Raw genomic sequence first — 27,035 nt, 5'->3', positions numbered from 1 at the left:
TGTCAGTCTTGGTGGAAACAATCATGAATGCTTTCAACAAATTTCTTAAAATATTGTGGCAAGCATTGGTTGCTGAAGACCTATTCTACCAGACTGTGTGTTCATACAATTCCAAATCCATGCCTAAATAAGATATACTTTATGTAACTTGCCCATGGGCCAGATTGGGAGTTTTCCATATTCAACTGGCAATAAAAATGGATAACATTAATAAGGGTGTCTGTCTGGGTGCATGTCGTATCCAATATTTGATACACTTTACAAAATAAACATTTGACAGGGAGAGTCGTACTGTTTCCTCATAAACAACAACACTGAGAAATCTGTAACCAATTAAGAAAAATAGATTAATTTTGCAAAACTGCAATGGATAATTTCAGTATTCTCACTTTTTTAAAAAAAACACTATATCTCAAGATCTCAGCGCCATATGGAAGAATTGGAACAATCTTCTTATCAAAAATCTAAAAAGCAAAAGAAAATCACATATTGCACCGTCTTATAAATGATTTACAATGACAAAGAACTTTACTAGCTTGTTCAGATAGATTTTACACGTTCTAGTCCAAATTATTTTAGGCGTGACCATAACATCAAAAATACGTATAAACATTTACAGTTTCTGTTGGGATCTCCATTATACAGCCATAATTCAAATTTTGACAGAGGGCAACCCATCCTACCAAGAGCAACGGATATATATATAAATATGGCCTATTTGTAAGAATGTATGGTTATGTAAAACACCAAGACAACGTTGAAGTTGAACAAAGGAGTCAGCAAACCAAAATTTAGCTCATCTGGAAAACAACAATGCAATTATTTTTAACATATTATTTTGCGGTTCTAAAAATAGGTTCATGAAATGTATTTTCTAGTAACGATTTGGAAGTTTATTAATAAACAAAGAAAACAGCTCAGGGCTGAGGACACAAACTTGACGAACTCCACAGGAGCAGTCAAAATATCCAGTTACTTTTCTACCAAACCATGAGACACAGTGACTTCAACATGTCTGTATTCTGACTCAAAGTAAAACATTTAACGTGGATTCCGTTTTGTAAAACAACATATAATAATTCCATTTGTACCTGTTTATACTACCAACGGCGCTACAGAAGTCTATGAAAGAAACATACAGTTTACCACCTTTACGAGTCATATATTTCTTAACAGTAGCCTGAAGAAAATAAATACTGTCAACAGTGGGATCCTTTTAAAGCCTCCTTGGTATTCACCAACTTGCGCACAAAATTCTAAATGATATTCCAATCTGTTATTAAAAATTGTAGACAAGTTTGACATTTTCACATTTTGATATTATCAAGTTTGTTACGTAATAAAATGCGCGTGTCATTTTGAAATAATAGCAAATTCCTTTTTATTATTTGATTGAATTTTGGTACAATTGTATAGTTAACTGACCGATTGACCACACCTGTACCACACCAATGTACCATCCATTATGCTATGGCTATCCATCCGTAATGTATCTAACGGGTAGATCGGGTAGATATAATCAAACATGACATATTCTAACTGACACTGAAGATGAACAGTTGGTCTTGGCAGCCTATAAAAGTGCCAAACATCACAAATATCATAACAGGTGGCTCATTATCGACAATTTCAAGCTCATTTTGCAAACAAACATTATAACAGATTAATTAGAAACCAACTTATCGATATTGGAATTCTGCCATGCTGGGTCAGTGACTCGTGTCCATTTGATGGTCAGCTCCCGTGTCCATAATGACATTCGATGTTCATATGTATGCAGAAGGTATCAATATGTTGATAATCCAGGATCTACTGTTAACTGTTAAAGTGGGCAGACCTGACTCTGGATATCCAAACGGACTGCTAAATCAAATCCAATAACACTGCAATATAGTTAATGACCCTATGAAAACACATGCTCAGTGAACACAGAAACTCTCTGCAGCCCCGAACAAGCATAGTTTTCAATATTAAAGACAATCAGAACCTCCGACATGCGCGCCTCCTTTTCTAATTCATGTTTCACTCCCAGCGATAGAAATAGCCAGCCCGAACCATGTTTAATAAAACCACTCTTGATGAGTTATTTATTATTGGCACTTCTCCTGCGGTCAAAAGTTACTAATTGCTACTTAACGTCAATGACCACTGGTCAATAATGATCACAGTGACCACGAGGGCGACTTTGTCAGCGACGTCTGACGTCAATGGACCTTGACATAATAGCTAAGCGGCGTTATTGCCGGGTCAGGAGCGGTCAATAGCTTGCGTTTGTTTACTTTGGGGGGCCAGAGTGACAAACTGACAGGACTTCACATAGGAATAATTCGTTAATTAATCTCGCTCTGTGGAATAGTCATCGCATCAACACCGTCGCCACATCTGCCCTCCGTTTATCACTCGTTATCATTACGACATTTACTGTTAGACTGAGGAGGAAGCATCCCCTCCACCCCCTGTGACAGTTGACTAACTCTGACATTTCGCATCCGTTTTCCCGTGCGACTTTTCTCACACCCAATACAAGTTTTTCATGAAATTGTTAACGGAAGTCTTAGTTTTGGTCATAAATTGCAGTCTTATAAATTTCAGTGTTTGAGGCTTAAACCATTGAACAAACTACTTTGACTGGCATTTTAGACGTTGTTTAGATGAAAAATGAGGACTATTTGCATGGATTTCTCTTTATTCTTTATTTCGACATAGACATAGAAACAAATGTGATTCTCAATCAAATAACATGTCTGGTATCTTTGACTGAAACAAAGTCTGGCTATTCTTCATATAAAATATCTTGTTACTCAGACTGAAATAAAGCTCGACTCTCATTCATATAACATGGCTGGTGCCTTTGAAAGAAAGAAAGTTTGACTCTCATTCGTGTAACATATCTGATACCTTTGTGTGATACAAAGTGTGACACTCATTCATATAACATATCTGGTACCTTTGGCATAAACAGAGTGTGAGGCTCCTCCATATTTCATATCTGGCATAGTTGACTGAAACAAAGTGTGAGTCTCCTTCATGTAACATACCTGGTGCTTTTCACTGAAACAAAGACTGACTCATTCATATACCATATCTGGTGCTTTTCTAAAGGCATATTTCATGCATTAAAAGATGCAGGTGATCTTCCAAAAACGCCTTTGCAATAGTTTGTCTTTTCCTCGTGTGCATGGAGTCGTGTGCTCAAATGCTGGTTTTCAGGTTTGTCAGCACCAAACTCGTGTTTGAATATTTCAAACAACTGGGTACAGTTTATGAACATCATGTGTGGATGTCCATATCTGTCAGTGTGTCTTTTACTACTAACAATCGATAGCAGGTTAATGTGTCCAGTTTTCTTCAGTTGCACAGCAATAAATAGCATAATGAAGGATCTATGAGTTTTACAATCTCTGCATACATGCATGCGCTCTTTGAGACACATTATAGAATAAGACGATGTGTAATTGAACCTCCTATTTTTTCCGTTTGAAAATGACAGTTGTCAATAATGTAAAATACAGCACAATGCTCTATATCCGTTGATTTTTTTCTAAAATATCGGAATTATTTAAACACTGTTCAAGTTACTATAATAGTGTTATATTTGGTGACTTTGAAGAAATATGTCTTCGTTGGTTAATTTCATCTGTTGCACATATGCTGGAGGTTTATGGTCGTCCCTTGTCAATATGCTGCACAGGCATAGATTTTCGAAGCTCTCTTAGCGCTCGAAGTCCTAAGTTAATGAACAGAACAAAACAGAAATTTTATTCTCAAAAATCACATAATGTAACACAGAGAAGTGTATGGCAGGTATGACTACCTCAACGCTAAGAAAGCTTCGAAAATCTGGGCCCAGGGTTAGTTGTCTGTCGCAGAAATTCTGCAGGCATATAGTCCTTGGTTGCAGATATTATGTAGGTTTATATTAACCTGTCGGAGATTTTCTACATGTTCATAGACATCTGTTGCAGATTTTCTACAGGTATACATCGTGAATTGTTGTAGATATTCTACAAGTTATAGTGTTCTGTTGCAGATATTCTGCAGGTTAATTGTAATCTGTTGTTGATATTTTGGCGGTTTAGGGGTTTTAAGCACCCTGGTGTAGATACTCTACAGATGCAAATGAGATATTTTACAGATATCTTTTTCAGATATTTTACATGTGTACAGTTAGTATGTCGCACTTGTGCGGTAGGTTTATAGTTATCTGTAGAAAATATTCAGCACCTTATATTCGTCTGCGACATATTTATAGTCATCTGTTGAAAGTATTCAGCAGCTTATTTTCGTCTGTATCAGATATTCTGCAGGTTAGCTCTTTTGAATTTTTTCATACTCGACAATCGGTGATCATACTTGAGGTTTTATTTGATCTTATAAAGAGTAGAGAGCGATTTATAGTTACGTGCAACTATGCCAGTTGTTCAAGTGTATGACAAAATACACTGTCGTTTTTGTGAAACTGTGTGAGCGACGGATGCCAAAGGATTTATGTGCATACCCTTTGCTAAAACACATGTCTCACTGAACTTAACTGATTGCGTTTGTGTCATTTTCATCGCTATACTGCCTTTCAAGCATATTGGATTTAGTTGGGTGGATAATCGCTTGTGACTTTTTTCTTGCGTTGACTTATTTTTCATCCAGCAAAATCGTTTCCTGCCATATGTTTCCCTATGGTATTCGAGATACTATTTTTGTGTTTTAGAAAAGAACATTAAGAGATTAAACATCTGACAAAAATGGTCTTTCACTGGAGCTACATCAAAGCACAAAAGAACCTGGCACAGTAAACCCCTTCCCACCTGGAGGCGGTTCGTTGCATCTACTGAAGTTCATATTGCCAAAAGTTCTGCTGATTTTTTAAATTGTGTTATTTGTCCCTCTCTTCTCACTGTAACTAATTTAGTTATAAATTGCACTAAAATAAATAAATAATGGCAAAGCAGGTTTGGACAAAAGTCATTAGGATCTGCAGCCACCAGGTCCTGCAGGTGAACCTGGATGTGGCTGTGAGTTATGTTTCACCTGTCCAAACACTAACAAGGCCGGACCCCATCTGGTCAAACTAGCTATCATTCCTCGTGGACAGAGCTGGTGCACATACCCGCCACATGCCGATAGAGTCTGACCACAGGTCAAGACAATAACTCAGCATCAGATCTGGACAAATGACCAGTCTATTATGGGCGAGATGGGTAGGGATTAAAGGGGATTCGGTCTTTCATCGGATGAAGAGCTACTGCTTGGCGGTGGACAAAGAGACAATATGGACACGAGATTGTGTTTCCCTGACAACTGTGTACACAGGAGGGTTTATTGCGCAACCATATTGCTGGTATTTAGGGAGGTCTCTGACTATGGATTCGGGTCACAGTACTAGCTGACTGTAATGTCAGCGTTTAGTTTTAGTGATTAGTAATGCACGAGCTAATGATTAGTCCATGAAAACTTTGAACTCTTCGTTTGAAGATCTCGTTGGCTAGAAAGTCTGTTCAAAAAGACCCCCAACGAACAGAAGGAAACCCTCTAAGTCGTTGCTTGAGGAGTGTCTTGAATTTGTAAATTTCCTTAGTTGTTTTAAAGTGGAAGACACAGCAGTAGAAACGGAATCTGGTGTTTTTAACTAAATGCTGTGAAGAACGGGCTATTAGATTTATTACTGGAGAATCTATCTGTCTTCTGTGACACGCAGGCCGTGATTAACAAACGTCCATAAACCAGACCAAAAAGTGTATGAAACAAGCTGTCTACCCGCCATGTCTCTAGGTGGAGATGCTTTACTGCTGTTTCTCTGATAATAAATCACAACAATCAATGTGTTTGGGCAGAGTGATATGGACTGGGGGTCTGGGGTGTGGATTTAGGGCTGTTAGAGGAGGGGTGAGGGCTGGGGACAGTGGCAAATGGATATCCTTTCAGCTATTGTGAGACAGGGTCAAGGGGAAAAAAGCAACAGTCAGTGTATGCATCAATCATTGAGGCCCCAATCATCTGGAAGAAGTCAACAGAAAATACTTGCGTTCAATTCCCAGTATCATAGTGACAAGCCATCTTTAATCTTTAATCATCAACGTTATCTGAAATGCCTTTTGCCAACTAAAATTTAACGCGAGGATTTGAACAAGCAGCAAAGACTTGATATGAAATCATACCGGATATAAATGCGTGATTACTGAAATCAACCGATAACTAACGGAATATGAGAAAAGATGTCTGTAGATCTCCACTCGACATCGTTCGGAAATCAAATTGTTCAATTCCAACTCCACCAGAAGAATTACGACCTGGAGTTTGCCAAAATATGAGTGAGTGAGTTTAGTTTTTCGCCGTCCAGTTATATGGCGGCGGCCTGTAAATATTCGAGTCTGAACCAGACAATCCATTGATCAAGAGTATGAGCATCGATCTACGATTGAGATACACGTGTCAACCAGGTCAACGAGTCTGACTACCCTTGCCTTTACGACAAGCGTGGCTTATAATAACTGAAGATCAGTTCTTCCCCGAATGTTCACGGATGCCAAAAGATGAGCGGATCCTGCATCATCGGTGGCGCCCATCGGAAGAAAACGAGTTAGTAGTATTCTTCGTCTGAAAATTAAAACAAAAACACATGACATATGTTCCTGACCTAAATAATGAGCAAGATGGGACATAAGACATAAACACCTAAAACAACCCGTTACCCTACTAGTTCTTCTCATTTATTGCCACGTCCCAGCATGCACCACACAAACACATGTAGAAGAAGTCAGTCAAATGTAAAACGGACTCGGCTTCCTGTGGTCACGTCAATAATGCATGTTACTTCTCATAACGTTGTCGACGTCCGTCGCCCAGGGGCGGGAGCGGGGTGTACAGTGTACATCTTGGTTGGACGTAATTGTTTTGGGGCCACACGAGAACATCGAACACACGTCAGTACGTGAAACAAGTGATATATACCGATGATTGATCATGAATCAAATTTCAATCTCCTTTGTCAGTGTAGAAATAAATCAAGAGACAAAATATTTTCTATAATCGTTATGTATTGATTTTATATTTTTGCTTGAGAACATCACATGTGCATAAGGAGTGTTTAAAGACGGGCCATTATACACTGAAAATAGCAAAGAAAGTTAACTCTGAATTTAATAGAAACATTTTGATCAGATATAAAATGAAATTCAAATTTATTTGCACTTCGGAACCATAAGTGGAAATTACCCACTAGTGCAGGGAAGGTAAGATACCATTATCTGATTGCCCGAAATCAAAACTGACTTGTCTTGAGCGTCGATCGATGGGGATTTTAACCCCCTGTCAACCGGTTACTGGAACATTTTTCTTATTTTAAATAATATTGTATCATGTCGTAAAATGTAAAACCGAATAAGATTTTCCATTTAATTTAACAATTCTAACTTGTTTTAAAGATTTGTAGATAGTTGGATAAAAGAATTTGACATGGTACACATGGGATGTGGAAGCTAGTCGTTTTATATCTGTTAAACATGCCCTGTTAACAGAAATACAGAATTTTAAGAAACACTACATTTCGGGAGTGATGATGAAGGGCCAAGAATATACACCAAAAGGACGTTTTCCTATATATAAAGAGGTTGAGATCCATACATTCTCGCCTATATGTGTATCGCTTCTAAGTGCTTTCAAAAGCTATACATGTACATGAACATTTTTGGAATTACCGGCGGAATGGATAGCCAGTATCCCGTCCACCAAAAAGAAGAATGACATTTTCAACGATTTCTACTTGCACAGCGGGATAATGTTTCTGCAAATGGAAATACTACCACCTTCGGTGTTTCTAGTCATGGCCTCCAAGCAGCACCGAGTCGCTACGTGAGTGTTCCCCTTGTAAATCCGATTGCGCAAAGCCACAAGTAAACGGGAGACCACCGTAGTGCTCCTGCAGCATTGATCATCGAAGAGTCATCTTTTCACTATTCCTTTCAATTAAACAAGGATTAAGTATGTATTAGAGATACACCGGGTTTATGTAAACTAGATTTTGACTATGGAGTGGCACTTTTACGATGTGTTTGTAGAATGGCGGATATGATTTCAATAAAAAGGTACAGCTTACTGTGTAGCATAGCTTGAGAGAGGTCATTGACCACATACACATACTGGAGTTGATTACAGCTAATTGAATTTTCGTCGTTACCCAATCCAACCAGATTATTTGAAAGAAATTTTGAGTCTGTTCACAACAGGTTTCTAAGCATGGTTGCCCGTGCAATGTGAGTAAGTGTGTTTATCTTAATTTGTAATCTTAAAGAAATATATATTTGAATAACTGAATAACTGCGATACAAGGTAATGAATAACTGATGTGATTATGTCTCGTTTACCAAAACAATTGCGCTAATTGAAAATATAAGTGATTGCTGTTTTTCTGTTGCATGTAGTGAAAAGCCTCGGTCTCTTGTGAATTACTGTAGATGTAATGAGGAGTAGCTTTCCACAAGGAAGAATTTTTTATGGATGTCATCTTTATTATGAGGAACACAAATTTCGGAGTCTATTCTTACATGGGTATCCAGAAATGAAACAGACTTGAAGTGACTGACGCTTCATCCCATGTCAGCTAATAGGGAACATACATGTCTGAAAATAAAGTTAGTTCAGAACGTGTGAGTGAAGGGGTTTGTGGTAGCTCGGGAAAACATTGCTGCTATGCAGTAACGAAACAAGTTGAGGGTGGCAAATGTTACAATTAACAATTTGAATAGAGAAACGTGGGGCAAAATGTGGCATGTCTCCCTTTTGATATATTCGACAAAATATTTTAGTGGCTCATACTGAGCACTTTAGAATGTCAATTGATATCAGTTTTGAAATTATAATGAAATTATAATGAGCACACTCCGAAAACAAGCAACAGGTAATTGGTATATATATATATATATATATATATATATATATATATATATATATATATGTGTGTGTGTGTGTGTGTGTGTGTGTGTGTGTGTGTGTGTGTGTGTGTGTGTGTGTGTGTGTGTATATATGTGTATGTATATATGTGTATGTATGTATGTGTGTATATATATATATATATATATATATATATATATATATATATATATATATATATATATATATATATATATATATATATATATATATATGTGTGTGTGTGTGTGTGTGTATATATATGTGTATATATATATATGTTTAGATCTTTAGAAATTCAAATGTCTGAGCGCGCTCAATTACATTTCATGCGTCACGTGTTATAGAATTCTTTTCCTATCGTTGTCTTCGTTGATGCAGCTTCGAACAGATTATCTAACTACAGCGTAATTGTAACAACAAAGTTTAACTGGCACAGTAAATTTTTACAAATAACAGTTGCATTTCTCGCACGTTTCTTTTATCTCCTCTCCTTCTTGCTATTTCAAGGACAATATGTGGCCATGCAGTATATGCGTCTCCCCATCACGTCGAACGTCCGAGTTTAATTCCCGACGTGGGTACAATGGGTGGATGTCACTCGTGGTGTCCCCTATCTCTATATTGCTGGAACATTGCTGAAGCTGAGACTCAGCGTTGTTGCCATTACACGACACCTGTTCACCATTTCCTACATCCCCGGTCAGTGGAAGCCGGCAGGGCTGTGTGCTCTGTCCGTGACTTTCTATTGAAATTGTGCGGGTATCGTCCTCGAGCAGCCCTTTTCGTCAGCATCATTAAACATGCAAAATAAGGGATATGGGCACAATTAATGCATAACTTGTGACTTTAATTAGACCATGTTCTTTCCTGAATTCATAATAAATACAACAAAGGAGATTTATTCATAACAAATGTTTACTGCGAGTGACGAAGTTGGGCAGCGTATGTATGCGGGTGCACAGCACATTTCAGTTTTGTTAACAAATTTAGTATATAAAATCATATCGACCCCCAAACTGTATTCGCATGGGTGGTCCTGTTGGCTAGAGTGAGTAAGTGAATGAATGAGTGTGCTTTGAGACGAAGTGTATTGTGGATATGACGGCAGTGGACGCCAGAATGGGCTTCACGTTGTAATTGAAGGTGACACGAGGACATGAGACCTTCAAATAATTTCTTTTTGTTTATATCACACCTTGTTGCAATCGTTCAAATGTAAAGACCTGCCTGCTCAAGCTACCTTATATGAGGAACATTTCATATTAAGAGTGGTATTTAGGTGGGGAGTTTTTAACGCGACGGGGGAAAATAACATGTAAAGCTATTCTAATGGATGACATATTCCATGGCAAATTATATACACGTGATATGAAAACACGGTTGGAATATCAGGAATGGATGTCACCCTAGTGCGTACAGAGCGTCACATGAATGAAACGTTTCTCCTTAAACGGATCTATCACTTATCGTTTGTTGGTGTATGGTCAAGGGACATAGACAATTATACTGTGTTTCACAGATACTCCTGTATGATATTTCCCCTGACACGTCCGAGGCTTCTTGGCATGTGAAACCTATTATGATCTGTTCATGAATAATTCTCCCTTTCCGTACCTGTCAAGCTCATGTTTGTAATATACGCTCCATATATCTAACGGTAACAGTGTAGGTCCACATCTGTGTCGCGTGGGAAGCCACTTCACGCAGGTTCTTGGTGTTACCTTACTTACCAGACCATATTAAATGTCCTTAAAGGATTAGATCGCTCCCCGACATGGAGGCGTAAATGTGTCAAAGGTGTCAAGGTCAGTGATGTTGGCGATATAGCAGATACACTTTTGTCACTAGACACTTGAATAAATTATTTTTCTTCTTCTTTCTTCCTTCTCCTCCTTTTAACAATGGTATATAACCGATATGCCATAATGCAGTGACTATTGCAAAATATCACACAATAATGAAACAACTTTTCTTCTTCTTCTTCTTCTACTTCTTCTTCTTCTATAGTAGCTTTGGTCTTTCATGTTTTGTCCTTCAACTAGAAATCTTCAAGGGATGTTAGCTGTCAACATTTTGTTGTACGTATGCTGAAGCTAAATTATTTCTCCAACATGATGCAAACCAGTTCGTTTCTTTGGGAAAATTTAGATTTAATGGTGTTTAAATTATTAAACTTGTTTGCGATTGTTTTGGAGATGTGCATCAAAATGTCAAGATGCACATCTTTTCAAATCAGAGACCACATCAGTATATGGTCTCTGGTCAAATACATTTCCCTTGAAATGTGTTGCTGTTTCATTAACATACAGTGGAATGTTTTCCCCAGCTTTGACTCCCTCTGAATCCAGAAATATATCTCAGTTGTATAGTTGATACAGTCCCCTTCCTATACTTGATGCCTGTCTTCAAAATTAAATGATATGTCAGTCCAGTGCTAGATAATGCCCCGGTCATATGGCAGATACATTCTGGGTGCAATACAAGATAATACATCGGTCATACACCTGATAATGTCAAGTCCTATACTAAATAATGTGGGTCTCATGCTAAATAATGTTTCTATTTTATGTTAACTAGTATGGGGCTTATGCTAAATAATGTTTCTGTTTCATATTAACTAATGTTTCTGTTTTATATTAACTAATTTTTCTGTTTTATATTAACTAATGTTTCTGTTTTATATTAACTAATGTTTCTGTTTTATATTAACTAATGTTTCTATTTATATGAACTAATGTTTCTGACATGTGTTAGACAATGTTTCGGGCTCATAATTAGTCATGCTTCTGTTCTATACGAAATAATGTTTGTCCTGTAGTAGACAATGTTTTGTCCTGTACCAGACAATGTTTTTGTCCTAAACTAGACAATAGCTCTGTCCTAAAATTTCTTTCCTAAACTAGACAATGTTTCTATCCCTACGCGAAATAATGTTTCAGACATATGCGAAATAATGTTTCGGGTGTATAATAGATAATCTTTCTGTCCTTTACTAAATAATGTTTATATTTAGCACTGAATAATGTTTTGGTCCTTTACTGAAAAATGTTTCTGTCCTGTACTAGGTGATATATCTGTCAAAGTAATTTGAATCTTTATTAACAAATGGGTGTCTTCTTTACCGTTACCTTTCGACAACAAGTGGAACAAACTATCAGGTTTTGTTTATCAAATATCCAATATCAGAAGCATATGGCAGAGCTCCAGGTAAGGAGGGTATTTGAGTATTTTATTCAATAAAATCGGATTTGCTCAATTAATAATAATATAATCAATCAATGAAGAGTAAAGGATACAAAATCGCCATCAATGTTACACCATTTGTGCAAACACGTGTCTACCAATTCTAAAGCGCACATTAATGTTAACTGTATATTTATCAACAGCGTTTATTTAGCTAAGAACCCAGACATGTTGTGGAGTAAATTATCAAACAAAATGTCTTCATCTTATCGACTTTCATCAAACAGATTCACCGAAAACCAACGAAGCAAACCAGCATTGTCACTCGTGAGTTCAATTACTCGTGGGGAAAATAGTACCTAGATTGCCCTGGGGCTGTGACGTAACGGCTCGTGCCACCTGCGCCTACAATCACGTGACCCCGAAAGTCATTTCCCATTTCTTGGAACTGCGGGGGAGAGCCCTCGTGGAAAACAAGCCATTACCTTTAATCTTGTGTAAGATGCTCTCATAAACTATCGTAAAGTGGATTCAGGGTGAACAGGGAGTGTCCTAGACAATGAATTGTGACGTGGATAGAGCAGTTTATGGTGTCTACTGGTTGTTTTAACTGCTTACACTCCGTCTACACACAACTACAGCACCCAGTCAGTACCAACAGATGTATGCTTGCACATATACATGACGCAGTTAACAATTAATACACGCCTTTGTTTTCTTTATATAAAAAAATACAGAATTCTTTTTGTACGAATATCTGAGTAAGTGTTCTATTTGAATTTATACCATATATGGGAGTAGTCTTACCATAGCATGTCATTTCATAAAATTGTACCAATTGTCTTATACTCTCACATCTGGTTGTTTTACATACTACTGCCGAAAGCTGCTATCCTATTTTATGCAAGCGTTCCTCTCTCATATACAACTGCTGATTTTTATACATGTTGTATAAAGTTTTAATGTCTTAATCTTTTAATCATACCTATTCAAACTTATTTATAAACGTTATTGCTCTTTGCTCATGTTATTTTTTAGCTGAAATGTAGTCTCTCATAACTCCATGGTGGGTGGGTCGATATATTTCACTTGTATAATTTCTTGATGTATGTATTTAATATTGATATGTATCGAGGAGAAACTTAAATTTAATAATCTGTCTCTGATGCAGACGTACTACTTGGAAACAACAGTGCTGGTAGCGGTTTTAGTACTGGCGTAGTAGTAGTAGTAGTCGTCGTCGTCGTCGTAGTAGTAGTAGTAGTAGTAGTAGTAGTAGTACTCATAGTAGTAGCAGTAGTAGCCATAGTGGTAGCAGTAGTAGCAGCAGTCATCGTAGTAGTAGTAGTAGTAGTGATGTAGTAGTAGTAGTAGTAATAGTAGACGTACTCAGAGTAGTCGCCATAGTAATATAACTAGTCATAGTAGTAGCAGTCGTAGCAGAAGTAGTAGTGGTGGTAAAAGTGGTAGTAGTAGTAGTAGAAGCAGCAGCAGCGGCAGCGGCAGCAGCAGCAGTAGTAGTGGTAGTAGTAGTAGTAGTTCCCCGTAGTGGCAATTCGTGAGTAGTAAACAAAGCTTAGTAGTCGTACCAAAAGTATTAGTGGTAGTCGCCTTTTCTGATCATGTATTTATTTAGATGTATCCTATTTAGATGCAACAGTCTACAACGTATTAATACCAAGTGCGCTTAGTCTATATGCCATTTCCTGTTTTAACTATCACAAAAGGGGAGTTTGGGGGTATTTTGCTGTCGTCATTCTTGGCGTAAAGTAGTCCGTAATCTTTTCTTAGGAGCAAGTCCACCTTCGCACACTGTCAGATATGTTAAAAGTAACCGATTTGTCCTCCAAACACGGTCCAACAATACATGGCCAATCCATTATGTAAGCGTGGAATATTCTTCACTACTAGGTTTGAGTGAGTTGCAAGTGTTAGGAAATACTCTGTGCTAACCGCTGAAAACAAAGAAGCATGTTGTCGTTTATTGGTCGATCACCGTTATGTGATCAGACAAACATGCAATTACAGGCTTTAGATCGTGGTGATTATTGCAAATTAAAACACAATTCTGAAAACGTGGTACCAGAAACTGTTACAAATCAAAAGAAACGTCATTATTTACACCTACTTAAAGAAAATGGGAACACCCCATAATGTTCTCTTTTACAAAACCGCAAACAAAAACTGAATGAACGAAAACACCTCAGGGGCTCCCTTATCAATCATGGCCCAGCGGGGGCCCATTCTTCTAAAAGCGAAACATGTTTTCCTTTCACAAAAGATGAGCCCTTAAGTGTCTAAGGTGATTACTAGACAAAAAGATGAACTGAAAGCACACCGCCCTGCCTCACGCCTTCATTCAGTCCGCGAAAGATCAAAGGGAAATGACGTCATTATCATGTAACTAGCTGTCAACAGCTGATTGCAACAAATGCTTATCATCACTGTAAATATAATGGAACTTTTCTAGCACAGAATAGTTTTCCTGACGTCACGTCACGGTTTCTGATCGTTGTACGCAAAATAACTCGGTTTACACGGGCGGGACACATGGTCAACCAACAATACATGAAAATAAGATATTCTGTTAATTAGTAAAGGAAATTGTTAACAGGTTTTATAGGATTCAAATTTTAAACCTCGTTATAAACATTATTCGGATTCTTCATTTCTCTAGCTCTAGTGACAACTATCAAGGACAGAACGCGTTCGCAGATGTTAAATATTAACTTTGTGGGTAGCAACTTAGGGTTTTTTTTGTGAGTGCGCCGTTCGATACAGATTTCCTGTTTGACAACGGTACCAGAGTCTGTACGGAAACGTCGCACTAGTAAAAGTCTGTTATCCATAACGTTATGTTCTACAATGCCAGGTTTGTATGTTTATCGTCAACCTTCTAATTCGTTCGTGGAATATATCTGTTAAGCATATTGTTCTGTGCCACTGCACCACTAATTGCAGCTTATAAACTTATTCCACGCAGAAAATCATAGCATCTGCCATATGGTTTGACCAATGGCAATTTGAAGTAAATTTTAAGGACAGTAAAATTTTACATTTCAGGATTGAGGATTGTATTCTGTCAGATTTTTTTAAAAAAAATCTATAAGTGGAATTGACTGGTCTTTAATCATCAATCTCCGAGGACTTGCTAAATGGATATTTAGATATGACTATAAAAGCAAAAGAGATTGCACAATAACCTGTTCTGGCTTTACCTGTTATCATTGTCAAAGTTTAGGACAGCTGTTAATTGGTGGTTTGGTATATGCTGTTTTTCCACAGCTTCATGACAGCATGTGCATCTTATTCTATATTAAAGTGTGCTCCATTTCTGAGCTGTTTGCTCCCGATAACAACGATCGCGAGGACCGGAATAGAACTTGTAATGCTCGCCCCATAACAACCGGACATGTCGCGTTTGTAAAGTTTTCAATCTATCTGCTATTAAAGGAGCATGGGACTTTTTAATTATCTGTCCATGCAATTTCGTTTGAAGTGTGATCTTTCCTGTTAAGTCAGTTTCTCTGTTATGGAACATCAGGAATGATGTTACCCGTGTACTACCATAGGACACGTTCTTGTTATTTGCTATGTTTTCTGCATTATAACTCTTATATGTAACCTATCTATCTTCATATTCTAACTTAAAAATATGCTATCTATCTTAACACGTTCTCTATTATAGTATTCACACTGAGGTGTGTTCTTTTCTGTAAGGTTAGACGATTTGAACCATTTTCCCTATTATGGACCCAATCGATAAACGTTACCTGTGTCCAAAAAAATTGAGCACTTTCTCGTCAATTCTTACTCCTGCATTATATACCTTTAATCTGTCTTATTTAACCTAACTTATTCTGTGTGGCTATATTCTTTACACGGCACAGTAATTGTATGTAAAGCTGTGTTTCGTAGCCAATTAGAATTTTACGTTCCTTTTAACAGTGGTATATAACCCATATGTCAAAATGGTTTGATATTGCAAAATGTGTCGCTTTAATAAAACAATACTTCCTCTTCTTTTTCTTCTTCTTCTTTTACTACTACTACTGCTCTTCCTCTTCCTTCTTCTTCTTCTCCTTCCTTCGGCATCCACTTCTTCCTTCTTCGTCTTCCACTTCTTACATTTCTTCTTCTGCCACCTCTACATCTTCTCTCTTCTTCTACTTCTATTTATTCCATCGGTGTCTTCTTCTTCTGCCACCTCTACATCTTCTCTCTTCTTCTACTTCTATTTATTCCATCGGCGTCATCTTCTTCTGCCACCTCTACATCTTCTCTCTTCTTCTACTTCTATTTATTCCATCGGTGTCTTCTTCTTCTGCCACCTCTACATCTTCTCTCTTCTTCTACTTCTATTTATTCCATCGGCGTCTTCTTCTTCTGCCACCTCTACATCTTCTCTCTTCTTCTACTTCTATTTATTCCATCGGCGTCTTCTTCTTCTGCCACCTCTACATCTTCTCTCTTCTTCTACTTCTATTCATTCCATCGGCGCCTTCTTCTTCTGTTCTTTTTTCTACTTATTCTTATTCTACTTCTTCTCTTCTAATGTCCCTCATTTCCCTTCTACTTCTTCTCTTCTTCCACTTCTAACTTCTTCTACTTTTCTCCCCCTTAATCACTTTCTGATAAAACAACGAACCGTGTTTTCAGTGTGTCAACAAACAGGAACCTTTCGGCGCCGGCCTCTGTTACACATATACCTAATATAAATAAATTCTTTTCGTTCGCTTTAAGCAGTTTAGCGGCCTCTGTTCAGTATCTCATGAATGTTATTTTACACTGTGATATGTACAGGACGTGGGACCTTTATAAAATTCACTCTTGTTGCCTTCTAGGTCATTGAGCCGATGTAGTGTTCAGGTTGTTCAATACAGCAGTGAACAATAGAAACTGGGAATTCGTGCATTTATCCACAACAGACAATCGAAGTAAGAGGTGGGAAGCGTAGGTTCCGTGTGCTGTATCGTCATTAAGGGATGTAGACCACGTGGCAACATTCATACGTATAAACGTATTAATACGTACAGTCGTCTATGACTTTAACCTTGTTGATGACACTGAGCAGATAGCACGGAAATGTCGGATTTCACTGACGATAAGGAGAACAAAACCTCTTTGAAATTGAATTCGTCTTTTTATCGTCAATTTATGTTCAAAGGAATTGAACTGCTGAATTTGACAGCCGGGTTGAAGCGCACGTTTTCGGGTTAATTTAAAGATAATGTTAATTGAATTTGCCCCCGTACCCCCCACCGAAGTGTGAAATCATGTCGCAAGATTGAACTGAAACCGACCAAGAGGTTTTTGTTCATTTGATCTCTCGGACAGATTTACAACCTTCAGCAGCCGTGCTTAACCCTTGTTATGGACTGAGGTGAAATTAACATTTCACGGCTGTTCCTCGCGCCCTCGTGGCAAACGCTGCCGCAAAGATGTCGCATATCCTCTGCACGTGCATCCATAGCAACCATATTTTACGACAGTCATAAGAGGGATGTATAAGTCGTTAAAATGCCACCTTCTTTTAAAAAGATCTTGTCTTTTCAGTGACATTTTTGTTATTTTCTCTGTGTTGTATATTTTAAATATACCACTGTATCACCAGCGTACCACTATAGTACCATCATTCACTTAGCATCGTCAATACATTATCAAATTTGTTCTTATACCCGAGATGTTTTTACAAAATGTTGATACACAGAATGTACACGTGTGTGCGTGTGTGTGTGCATATGTGTATGTGTCAGTGTGTGTATGTGCGTGTGTGCGCGTAAGCGTGAGTGTTCCGTGTATGTGTGTGTGAGAGAGAGAGAGAGGGTGTGTGTGTGTGTGTGAACGTATGTGTGTCACGACAATGCGGTTCGATGACAAAATCATAGCACGGTGTTACTCAAGGGAACTAAACTTTTACACCTCAAGGAATGAAAACACCAGAACCAAGACCAATGAATTTACTCTAATTCGGTATAATCTGTTAGTCATCTATCAACATGCATATGCATTCGGGCATTACCTCATTTATCATTGTCAAAGACGTTGAATGGCGCTTTATCTAAGCATTTCGCCACTAAAAGTGCTATTTTCTTAAAACTTTGATGCAACCGACCTATAAAATATTTGTCAGATTCGCCACCGTTCTCAAAACGCAAATTGAATTGAAACCGTATGGTGCATTTAACTAAAACGATATTCATTACCTTTAAAAATATTTCAGCCACAATAACAAAGGTGTTTTGTCTTAAAAGGCTTTTAATACATGCTATTGTGAACAAGTGTTCTATTCACATTAGCCTCTGTCGAGCCTCTTTTCATTTGCAGTTAACTTTCAACGGGTGGGAGGAGGTAATGGCGAGTTCTCCCATTTGCAGATTCAATCACATATACGGTAAGGCATTCGGCAGGTGATTGTCTAGAGCGAAATGTTCATTGTGTCATGCATATCATAAAAAGATCCAGTTCATTGAACACATTTAGTAACACAATTTACGGATTCTGAAGTGAAAAAAAAATACAATTATGTTGTGTGATATGTGCCACTTTTAGCGACAGGCAACTGAGCTGGAACAAGTAACTATTGCTCGCTCTTCATCTTTTTAACCCAAGGCGTGATCGGTTTAGTAATTGCCTTCGGACGTTTTGTTCCGAACATTCTCTTGACGGAACCATGGCGGAAGACTAAGACGGACGGACGCGCTGTTTAACGATATCTTTTGCATGTTTTTGCAGCATGTGTAAAGTTTTACTTTAAATGTAAAACACCTGTTTGTCTGTGTTTCCCTTCTAGCAATGTGTCCCTTTCTTGAATACATGGTCTACCCGTCCTTGAATACATGGTCTACCCGTCAGTTGTATGTCCCTGTCTTTGATACAAGGTTAACCCCGTTGACTGTCAACTGTATCACCCTATGTAGGATGCAACCGTGGGCGGGTGGATAGTGGAGGAGGGTGTGTGCCATTTAACAAGTTCTTTAATAACAAGATTAATTGATCGGAAAGCAATAGTATTATGAATATCGCCTAGTTTTCAATTGTTTTTTCAGCGCTTAACCTTGTTTAATATGAACAGGCTTCAAAGAACAAAAATGACATGCTACAGGAAGGTTACGACAAACCGAGAGATGTATCGCTCTGAAAAAATCTAAACTTGTGAGGTAGAGAGCTCTCTATAACCATGGCTTTCACGAAGATCTCGCTCCCCATTTCTGGTCTCAGGAATGCTGTGTGTTCGTGCAATGCTCTGTGGGTTTGAAGCGGAATTTTTAATTTTATCTGCCTATGTTAGGTTTTGTAGACAGATAGGAACACTTCATGAAGACTGAATATAGGCAGATGGCTGTTGAGTTAAGTCAGTACGACTTCTGCAGGAAGCGAATGTTTGAAACAGACTGCTAGTTCTTCAGCACAGATGGATAAAAGCTTGGCACCTTCATGATGGGTATGACTGTGGCTTTCGTGAAGCAAATTGGTACCTCACCATCTTTTAGTGATGTCTGAAGCTGTAAGGTGGTAGCGGGGGCAAAATTGACAAGTCAACCATGGTCAAGCCATGTGGGCAGTGAGTCCGGTGTATCCTCATGGACAAAGTATCAATCATATGAGGTGGTAAATGTTTCAGATCCTCGTCGCTTGATATTCCTGTGAAGAAGCATGCCATGGTTACCCTCTGACCAGTCTTCAGCACGTTGGTTCTTGGTTTGGATAACCGGTTGGTAATCTCAAAGAGCTGTCAGAAATTAGTCCTGTTCGGGGGTATAGATTCCTTCATGCTCAGAAAAATGTTAATGACTGACGTAATAGACACGACAGCTCTCATCACAATGAGCTGGGTGTTGTTGCATGGCATAGCAGTAGTAGTAGTAGTAGTAGTAGCAGTGATAGTAGTAGTACTACTAGTAGTAGTTGTGGTGGTGGTGGTAGTAGTAGTAGTAGTAGCAGCAGCAATAGCAGTAGTTGTAGTGGTAGAAGCAGTAGTAGCAGTAGTAGTAGTAGTGGTGGTGGCGGTGGAGGTGGTAGCAGTAGCAGTAGCAGTAGATACTTATATACTTACCTGTTTCAGTGCGGTACACATTGATTGAATTAGCTGGGTTTTCATGGTATGAAACAATGTTAATATCTGGTGATTAATTTGATTTTAGATATCTATGAATGAACAGGTGCTATATTTGGGATTCAACCATAAATTGTGTTATAAATTTGTATCATAAGTTACTGTCCTAAGAAATAAACCCACACAACTTCATCAAATCGTCAATTAGATTGAACCGTAGAGAGCTTAGGGTAGTTGCTCTCAGTCCCTGTAAGCCTTGCACTTCTTGTTTGTGTAGGTCTATATGCTTGTCACCTATTTTGCCCGCAGCCAATCACTTAGAACAATTCAATCACTGGATTATTACGCACAGCCTTTCAGACACCCGGTTCCCCTGCCACCTGTTACATAAACGTATTTACACACGATTGATAACGCATAAAAGTAGGTGTCGATTAAACAAAGCTAACCGTTCAGATCACGCGGTTGGGGGGAGGGCGGTGTGGGCGTTTTCGTCATTTTACACCTGCAAAATTAATGGATCAATTCGCACTCGCTGTTTTTTTGTGGAGTATGACTGTTCTTCACCCTGCTTGGTATTCCTCTCCTCTAATGTGATAATTACATAGAAAGCAGTCCAGACAGTTTGGGCTTATTAGGATTTTACTCAGTTTACGGCTAATGCAACCTGTAGTTTTTAAAACATGTTTAAACACGAACGTTGTGTGATTACATCTCCTATCTGCCGCTCTTAATATTTCAGACTCCTGGTTTGACGTAAACCGTGTTTTTAAATTTGGATAACATTTGCTGTTGATTTGTATGAAAAGAAAAGGACCTAGAACATTTCCTTGCCATGCTCTGTATTGATTGCATTGTGACAGTTTACGGCCTAATGCGGAATTATGTTAATACAAAATATCTTGTGCGACATCAAGACGACTTGCAGTGTAATATCTTGAAACAACTGTGTATGCGTTAGTTGACAAAAATGCAAATTGTCATTGTCCTGTTGATTTTGCGATTCATTTTTACCAATATTTATATCGTATCAGTGTCATATTGAGAGGACTAACAATGACCAACCGATTGCTGTATGTGAGGCTATTCAATCTGGCACATGTTCTCAAAGTATAAAATCAGCTTTATCAAGATATTATGATTCTTGACATTTAACTGGCATGGAAAGCCGAACCCGCGCGGAATCCATAAACTCGGGAAAGGTTTTGTCACCCGAGCTATTCGACTGTGTCGCTGGCGCGGCCATTAACGTGGCTGATCTGGCTCTAGGGCCACTTACCATGGCCGCCACGCTCCCAACATAGTCTTGACCAACAATGGCCTGAAAGCACGTGCCAAAACGCGCCACACCACGACTGGACACTGGATAGTCTCCACGGGATTAAGCACCTAATCTTCCGTAAAGAGAAATTATGGCAGACGGGGCAAGTCGCTGGGGCATGTCAACTGATCTTTTTATATTAGGAGAGATTGATGGGATTTTATCTTTTGTATTATATGCATATATTTTGTTGGAGAATATCCGTTGTTTGAGGAGGGACAATCGAGATGAGTATTTAACACCATTAGACCAGGATCTGCATCAATGTTTACATGGGGGCTGTGTGTCTTTGGGAACTGTAGCGCATCTCGATAATTTTGGGACAAAACCTTTCTTTTCTTGGCATTTACCAAAGAAGTGAAATAAATGGAATATGTCAAAGATGCGATATGGGATGACTGCGGCTTGTGGCACTAAGCTGTATGGCGATATTCCACATGGAGGAGATCTAGATGAGTCTGATTGTGTTTATGAAGTGTGCATCGATAACTGATTCATCCTCCTGGAACAGAAACTGTTGTAAATCCATCACTGTTAGATGAGCTCCATCAGGTGTAGGTGTAGACGCCTTCTCCAACACTGCAATATTCTTAATGGTGACAGTTTTCAAACACTAAGAAAAAGACCACTAACACTTAGTACACTATTTACAGCTAACAATGTTAAACAAGTCTCAAATTCCTTAATTATACCATTAAAAAGTAGGGGAAATTCCATTTTGTGAACGTACCACTATCCAATGTCAGTTCATATGAGAAAAAGTAATATATATCCATACAGATGAAACATTTCCAATGGAATGGAATAAATTGTCAAATTTTCCATCTACATTTCTGTTCATAATTGTTTCCTCCATTATCTTCATCACTAGCACTTTATCAATCTTGTAAAGCCAATATCCCTTACTTTTTTAATGGTTATATATTCTAAAAACCGATTCTAAAGTTGTAACCGTTTTTATATGCTGTCTTTATAATTCTGTTATGAAACTGTCAGTGTTGGGTATATGTCTAAGTTATTTGTTTTGTGTACATGGCGTTTAATTACCTTTTACGTTGATGGTATATATTACCATATGTGACAGCCATTGAGCAGCTTCTGCTGTACACACATTGCCATTTGTATATTGGACAACCCCTATAAACCGACATCAACCACCACCAAAGTATTTCAATTGCATATTGGACAACCCCTTTACACCGACATCAAGCACCACCAAAGTATTTCAATTGTATATTGGACAACCCCTATAAACCGACATCAACCACCACCAAAGTATTTCACTTGTATATTACACAACCCTTTTACACCGACATCAACAACCACCAAAGTATTTCACTTGTATATTACACAACCCCTTTAAACGGACATCAAGCACACCAAAGTATTTCATGTGTGAAGTTGCACGTCAGCTAAATCTGCACCGAGACAGACGTGACATGTTTCAGTGCGTTATTAACTGAGAGTGAAGTTATAGAAAGTTTTACGTGACGTTATAAGGATGCATGTAGCCCACATTCTACAATGTCAAAGGCGACAGATGAGTTACTGAGGGTATGGCATGAAATAAACATGCAGCATGTGGAATGTTTTACAAGATCCAGAAAGTCGGGCATTGTATGGGGTACAGCAAGCGTTACATGGAAGGTGACGGTGACAGTATGAAGGTACCATGTGTGTGATGATATAAAGGTACAACGTGCGTGACAGTATAAATGTACGACGTGCGTGACGATATTAAGCTATGACGTGCGTGACAATATACAAGTACGAAGTGTGTGACGATATGAAGAATATACATGTGCGACGTGTGTGATGATATAAAGAATGTACAGGTGCGACGTGTGTGACGACATAAAGAATATACAGGTGCGACATGTGTGATGATATAAAGAATATACAGGTGCGACGTGTGTGACGATATAAAGAATATACATGTGCGACATGTGTGATGATATAAAGACTATACATGTGTGACGTGTGTGACGATATGAAGAATATACAGGCACGACGTGTGTGATGATATAAAGAATATACAGGTGCGACATGTGTGATGACATAAAGCATATACAGGCGCGACATGTGTGACGACATAAAGAATATACAGGTGCGACATGTGTGATGTTATAAAGAATATACAGGTGTGACATGTGTGATGATATGAAGAATATACAGGTGCGACATGTGTGACGATATGAAGAATATACAGGTGCGACGTGTGTGATGATATGAAGAATATACAGGTGCGACATGTGTGACGATATGAAGAATATACAGGTGCGACATGTGTGACGATATAAATAATATACAGGTGCGACATGTGTGATGATATAAATAATATACATGTGCGACATGTGTGATGATATAAAGAATATACAGGTGCGACGTGTGTGACGATATAAAGAATATACATGTGCGACATGTGTGATGATATGAAGAATATACAGGTGCGACATGTGTGATGATATAAAGAATATACATGTGCGACATGTGTGACGATATGAAGAATATACATGTGCGACATGTGTGATGATATAAAGAATATACATGTGCGACGTGTGTGATGATATAGTGAATATACAGGTGCGACATGTGTGACGATATGAAGAATATACAGGTGACGATATGAAGATATGACGTATATATGACGACACAAAGATACGACGTACGTGGCTTAAAAAGGAATACAACGCAAGTGGTTTAGATTTACAGTCCCTTCTACAACCACCTATCCTCAAAAGACGTTTAACTGCATTTTGTACACTGATGACAGCATTCAAATATATTCTGCGAACATTCGAACTTTTAGCTACAAAAGCCAATCATCTGACCTAATGCCCCAATACAAATATTGATTCATCGTCAACACTGACGACCTTTGTATCTTTGTCAAAGAGGTGTGAGTAAAATAACAACCACATGATTTGTGTTTAAAATATTTAAAATGTTGAAAAGCAACAACTTCAAAGGAAACTGAAATGTTCGATATTGCGCTACTCCCTACCCTCCGGTGCTGTTTCCAGCATATCTATCTGGCCATATCTAACTATTGTCCACCTGTACCGCAGGTGCCCCTCCGCACTGACCTAGATAGCCACGAGGCAAGCTCGTTGACCACATATCCAATGACGACACCGGTCACTCTTCAATGGCCTGCTGTGCAAAAGTGATGGACGGTAAAGTCGCTCAATTGTGAACCACACAACTGTGTATATTTACCAGCATCGAACCAGCCGTCCATGCTCGTCTTGTCAATGTCGGGCTTGTCGATTTCACCCTCTATTACAGAATCGCCATCCATGTCTTTTGACAACTGCGTCGGCTGACCACGCGATGTAAGTGACAAGCGTCACGTGGCCAGCAAGTGCCCGACAGAAAGTGAGAAGTTTAATAACGTGTAGTCGTTTATCATATTTTATCTGCCTCTGAATCTGACATCTTGATTTTAAACAGTACTCTCTCGCTCCCAGCTGCTCAGCGAAGGTGGACCTGGAAACCAATATTTTTGACATCGTGTGTCAAAACCTTGAACTCACCTTCCCGAATTTTATTACTTCTCAATTATGTAAATAAAGGTATATAATTCTTAGATAAATAAAGATACCGTATCTGGAGGAATATTTCTTATTATGCTTTCCTTTACAGTTAGTGTCAAAAACAATTGTTGAGATTTCAACCTTTTTGGGTCATTAAGAAAAACACTTTAAAACAGAACCACTTCTATAATTGAAAACCCAAAGTTATTCGTGTTGTTTTCGTTCAATACTTTTGATAACCTAATTCTACAAGGGAGATATCTTCCCAAATCAACATGCATCACACGCATATATGCTTCAGCTGACCACAGAAATGACCAATCAAAGAGGCGACCATCACAAGTTGTATGGAAGACCAAAAAGAGCTGACGTCCGTTGATGGAACTATTCCCGATACAAACGTAACAAAGGAAAATTCTTACATTTCACCACTGACGACATCCCTGCCTTGTATCCTCAATATCACAAACACAACCAAACTTACAGCGTGTGTTTAACTTGTGTATTTAATGGCAGAGTGCTCGGGCTTGCCCCGCAGGTATCGGATAGAGGGAAATTGATGTATTAAACGTTTTTTCACCAATTTCAAAGGTTATTTAATTTGCCGATGAAGGTTTTGATGGGAACATTGTAGCCTATTATAGGGGTAGCCGTTTAAAAACAAGCCGTATTCGTGTATTCGACGAAGTAAAAACATATCGGTTATCACCAAATATATCTTAATGACATTTACTCTACACTATTCACTAGCACAGGCAGTGTCAATGAAGTTTTTAACATTACCAACACGCGTACTCCTACACAGAGCGTGCGGCTAGTTATCAAAATATCTCGCACAAAAGCAGTTAAAGTGTTTCAGGGAAACTCCTGAATTTGTTACACACGTGTCAAGGACAATCGGGCTACTTCAACAATTAAAAACAGTCCTTTTTATCCTGGTTCTGATCACAGTCTGAAACGCTGGGTCTGAGTCTAGTATATCATGTACAACACATCGTCACTGTGGCGTGGACTCAGTCTGACGTTACCGTCAGTGACTCGTGCTTGTGTTGAGGGTGGCATTATGTTGTGCGGACGTCTAACGAGGCGGAACCAGCATCCTACTTCGAGGTCGCTGATCCCATTGAGAGCTACCGGGGTATGATGTACGTGTTGGAAGAGCTGGTGTCGGTAGTTTCCCACTGGGGATGGCTCCACGATAAATGTGTGCGACACTCTCATTGTGAATCAGTGGTGGCCTATTTCACTTATAATGCATTAAAGTGAACACTTTAAATTCACAATTCTGAAATCACAGGCTGTCTCTAAACAATCATTGTAGAATACACCTGGATAATTTGTGTAATTGAACTGTGGAGTTTCGCGGAGGTTTTTTGCGGTGACGTGATTGGTTTTCGGTACTGGATAAATGAATTCAGATATCTATATATATAACTTGTTTGTCAATGTACATATATATACCAACCTTTCGACATATGGAGGTCTTTTAAACTAAAGGTGTGGTGATGTGTTTACTTTAGTTCCATGGCATGTATATAGTGCACCTATCTGGGGGATCGAACCGGGATCTTCGGCGTGACGAGAGAACGCTCTATATTAACCTCTAGGCCACCCATCCCCGAAAAGAGTTCGATGATACTGATCATCACATTGTGTTTCGTGACAAATAGGTCAATGCATTGTGCGTTTCACGACATATACAGGCCATTACATAATGACTTTCACGACAGATATGTCATCACATTATGCCTTTCACAATACATAGGTCAATAATATGTAGGTCATCACATTATATCTTTCACAATACATAGGTCAATAATATGTAGGTCATCACATTATGCCTTTCACAATATATAGATCAATAATATGTAGGTCATCACATTATGCCTTTCACAATATATAGGTCAATAATATGTAGGTCATTACATTTTGCCTTTCACGATATATAGGTCAATAATATGTAGGTCATTACATTTTGCCTTTCACGATATATAGGTCAATACATTATGCCTTTCACGATATAGAGGTCATTACA

At 38.5% G+C, this 27,035-nt stretch overlaps 1 protein-coding gene across 1 annotated transcript in view; it reads right to left on the bottom strand.

Annotated features, from left to right (window-relative positions):
• The window catches only part of LOC137255289 (olfactory receptor 4M1-like), a 58,118-nt gene extending 33,353 nt beyond the window's left edge, over positions 1-24,765 (bottom strand). Inside the window, exon 1 of the mRNA XM_067792742.1 lies at positions 24,684-24,765. Within this exon, the coding sequence (XP_067648843.1) occupies positions 24,684-24,765 (82 nt within the window). The remainder of the gene's footprint in view (positions 1-24,683) is intronic.
• Positions 24,766-27,035: the final 2,270 nt, after the last annotated feature.

The sequence above is a fragment of the Haliotis asinina genome, chromosome 11, assembly GCF_037392515.1.
Source record: "Haliotis asinina isolate JCU_RB_2024 chromosome 11, JCU_Hal_asi_v2, whole genome shotgun sequence".
NCBI classification, from domain to species: domain Eukaryota; kingdom Metazoa; phylum Mollusca; class Gastropoda; order Lepetellida; family Haliotidae; genus Haliotis; species Haliotis asinina.
The sequence above is the reverse complement of the archived record's forward strand: the minus strand, read 5'-3'. Positions and strand labels throughout refer to the sequence as shown.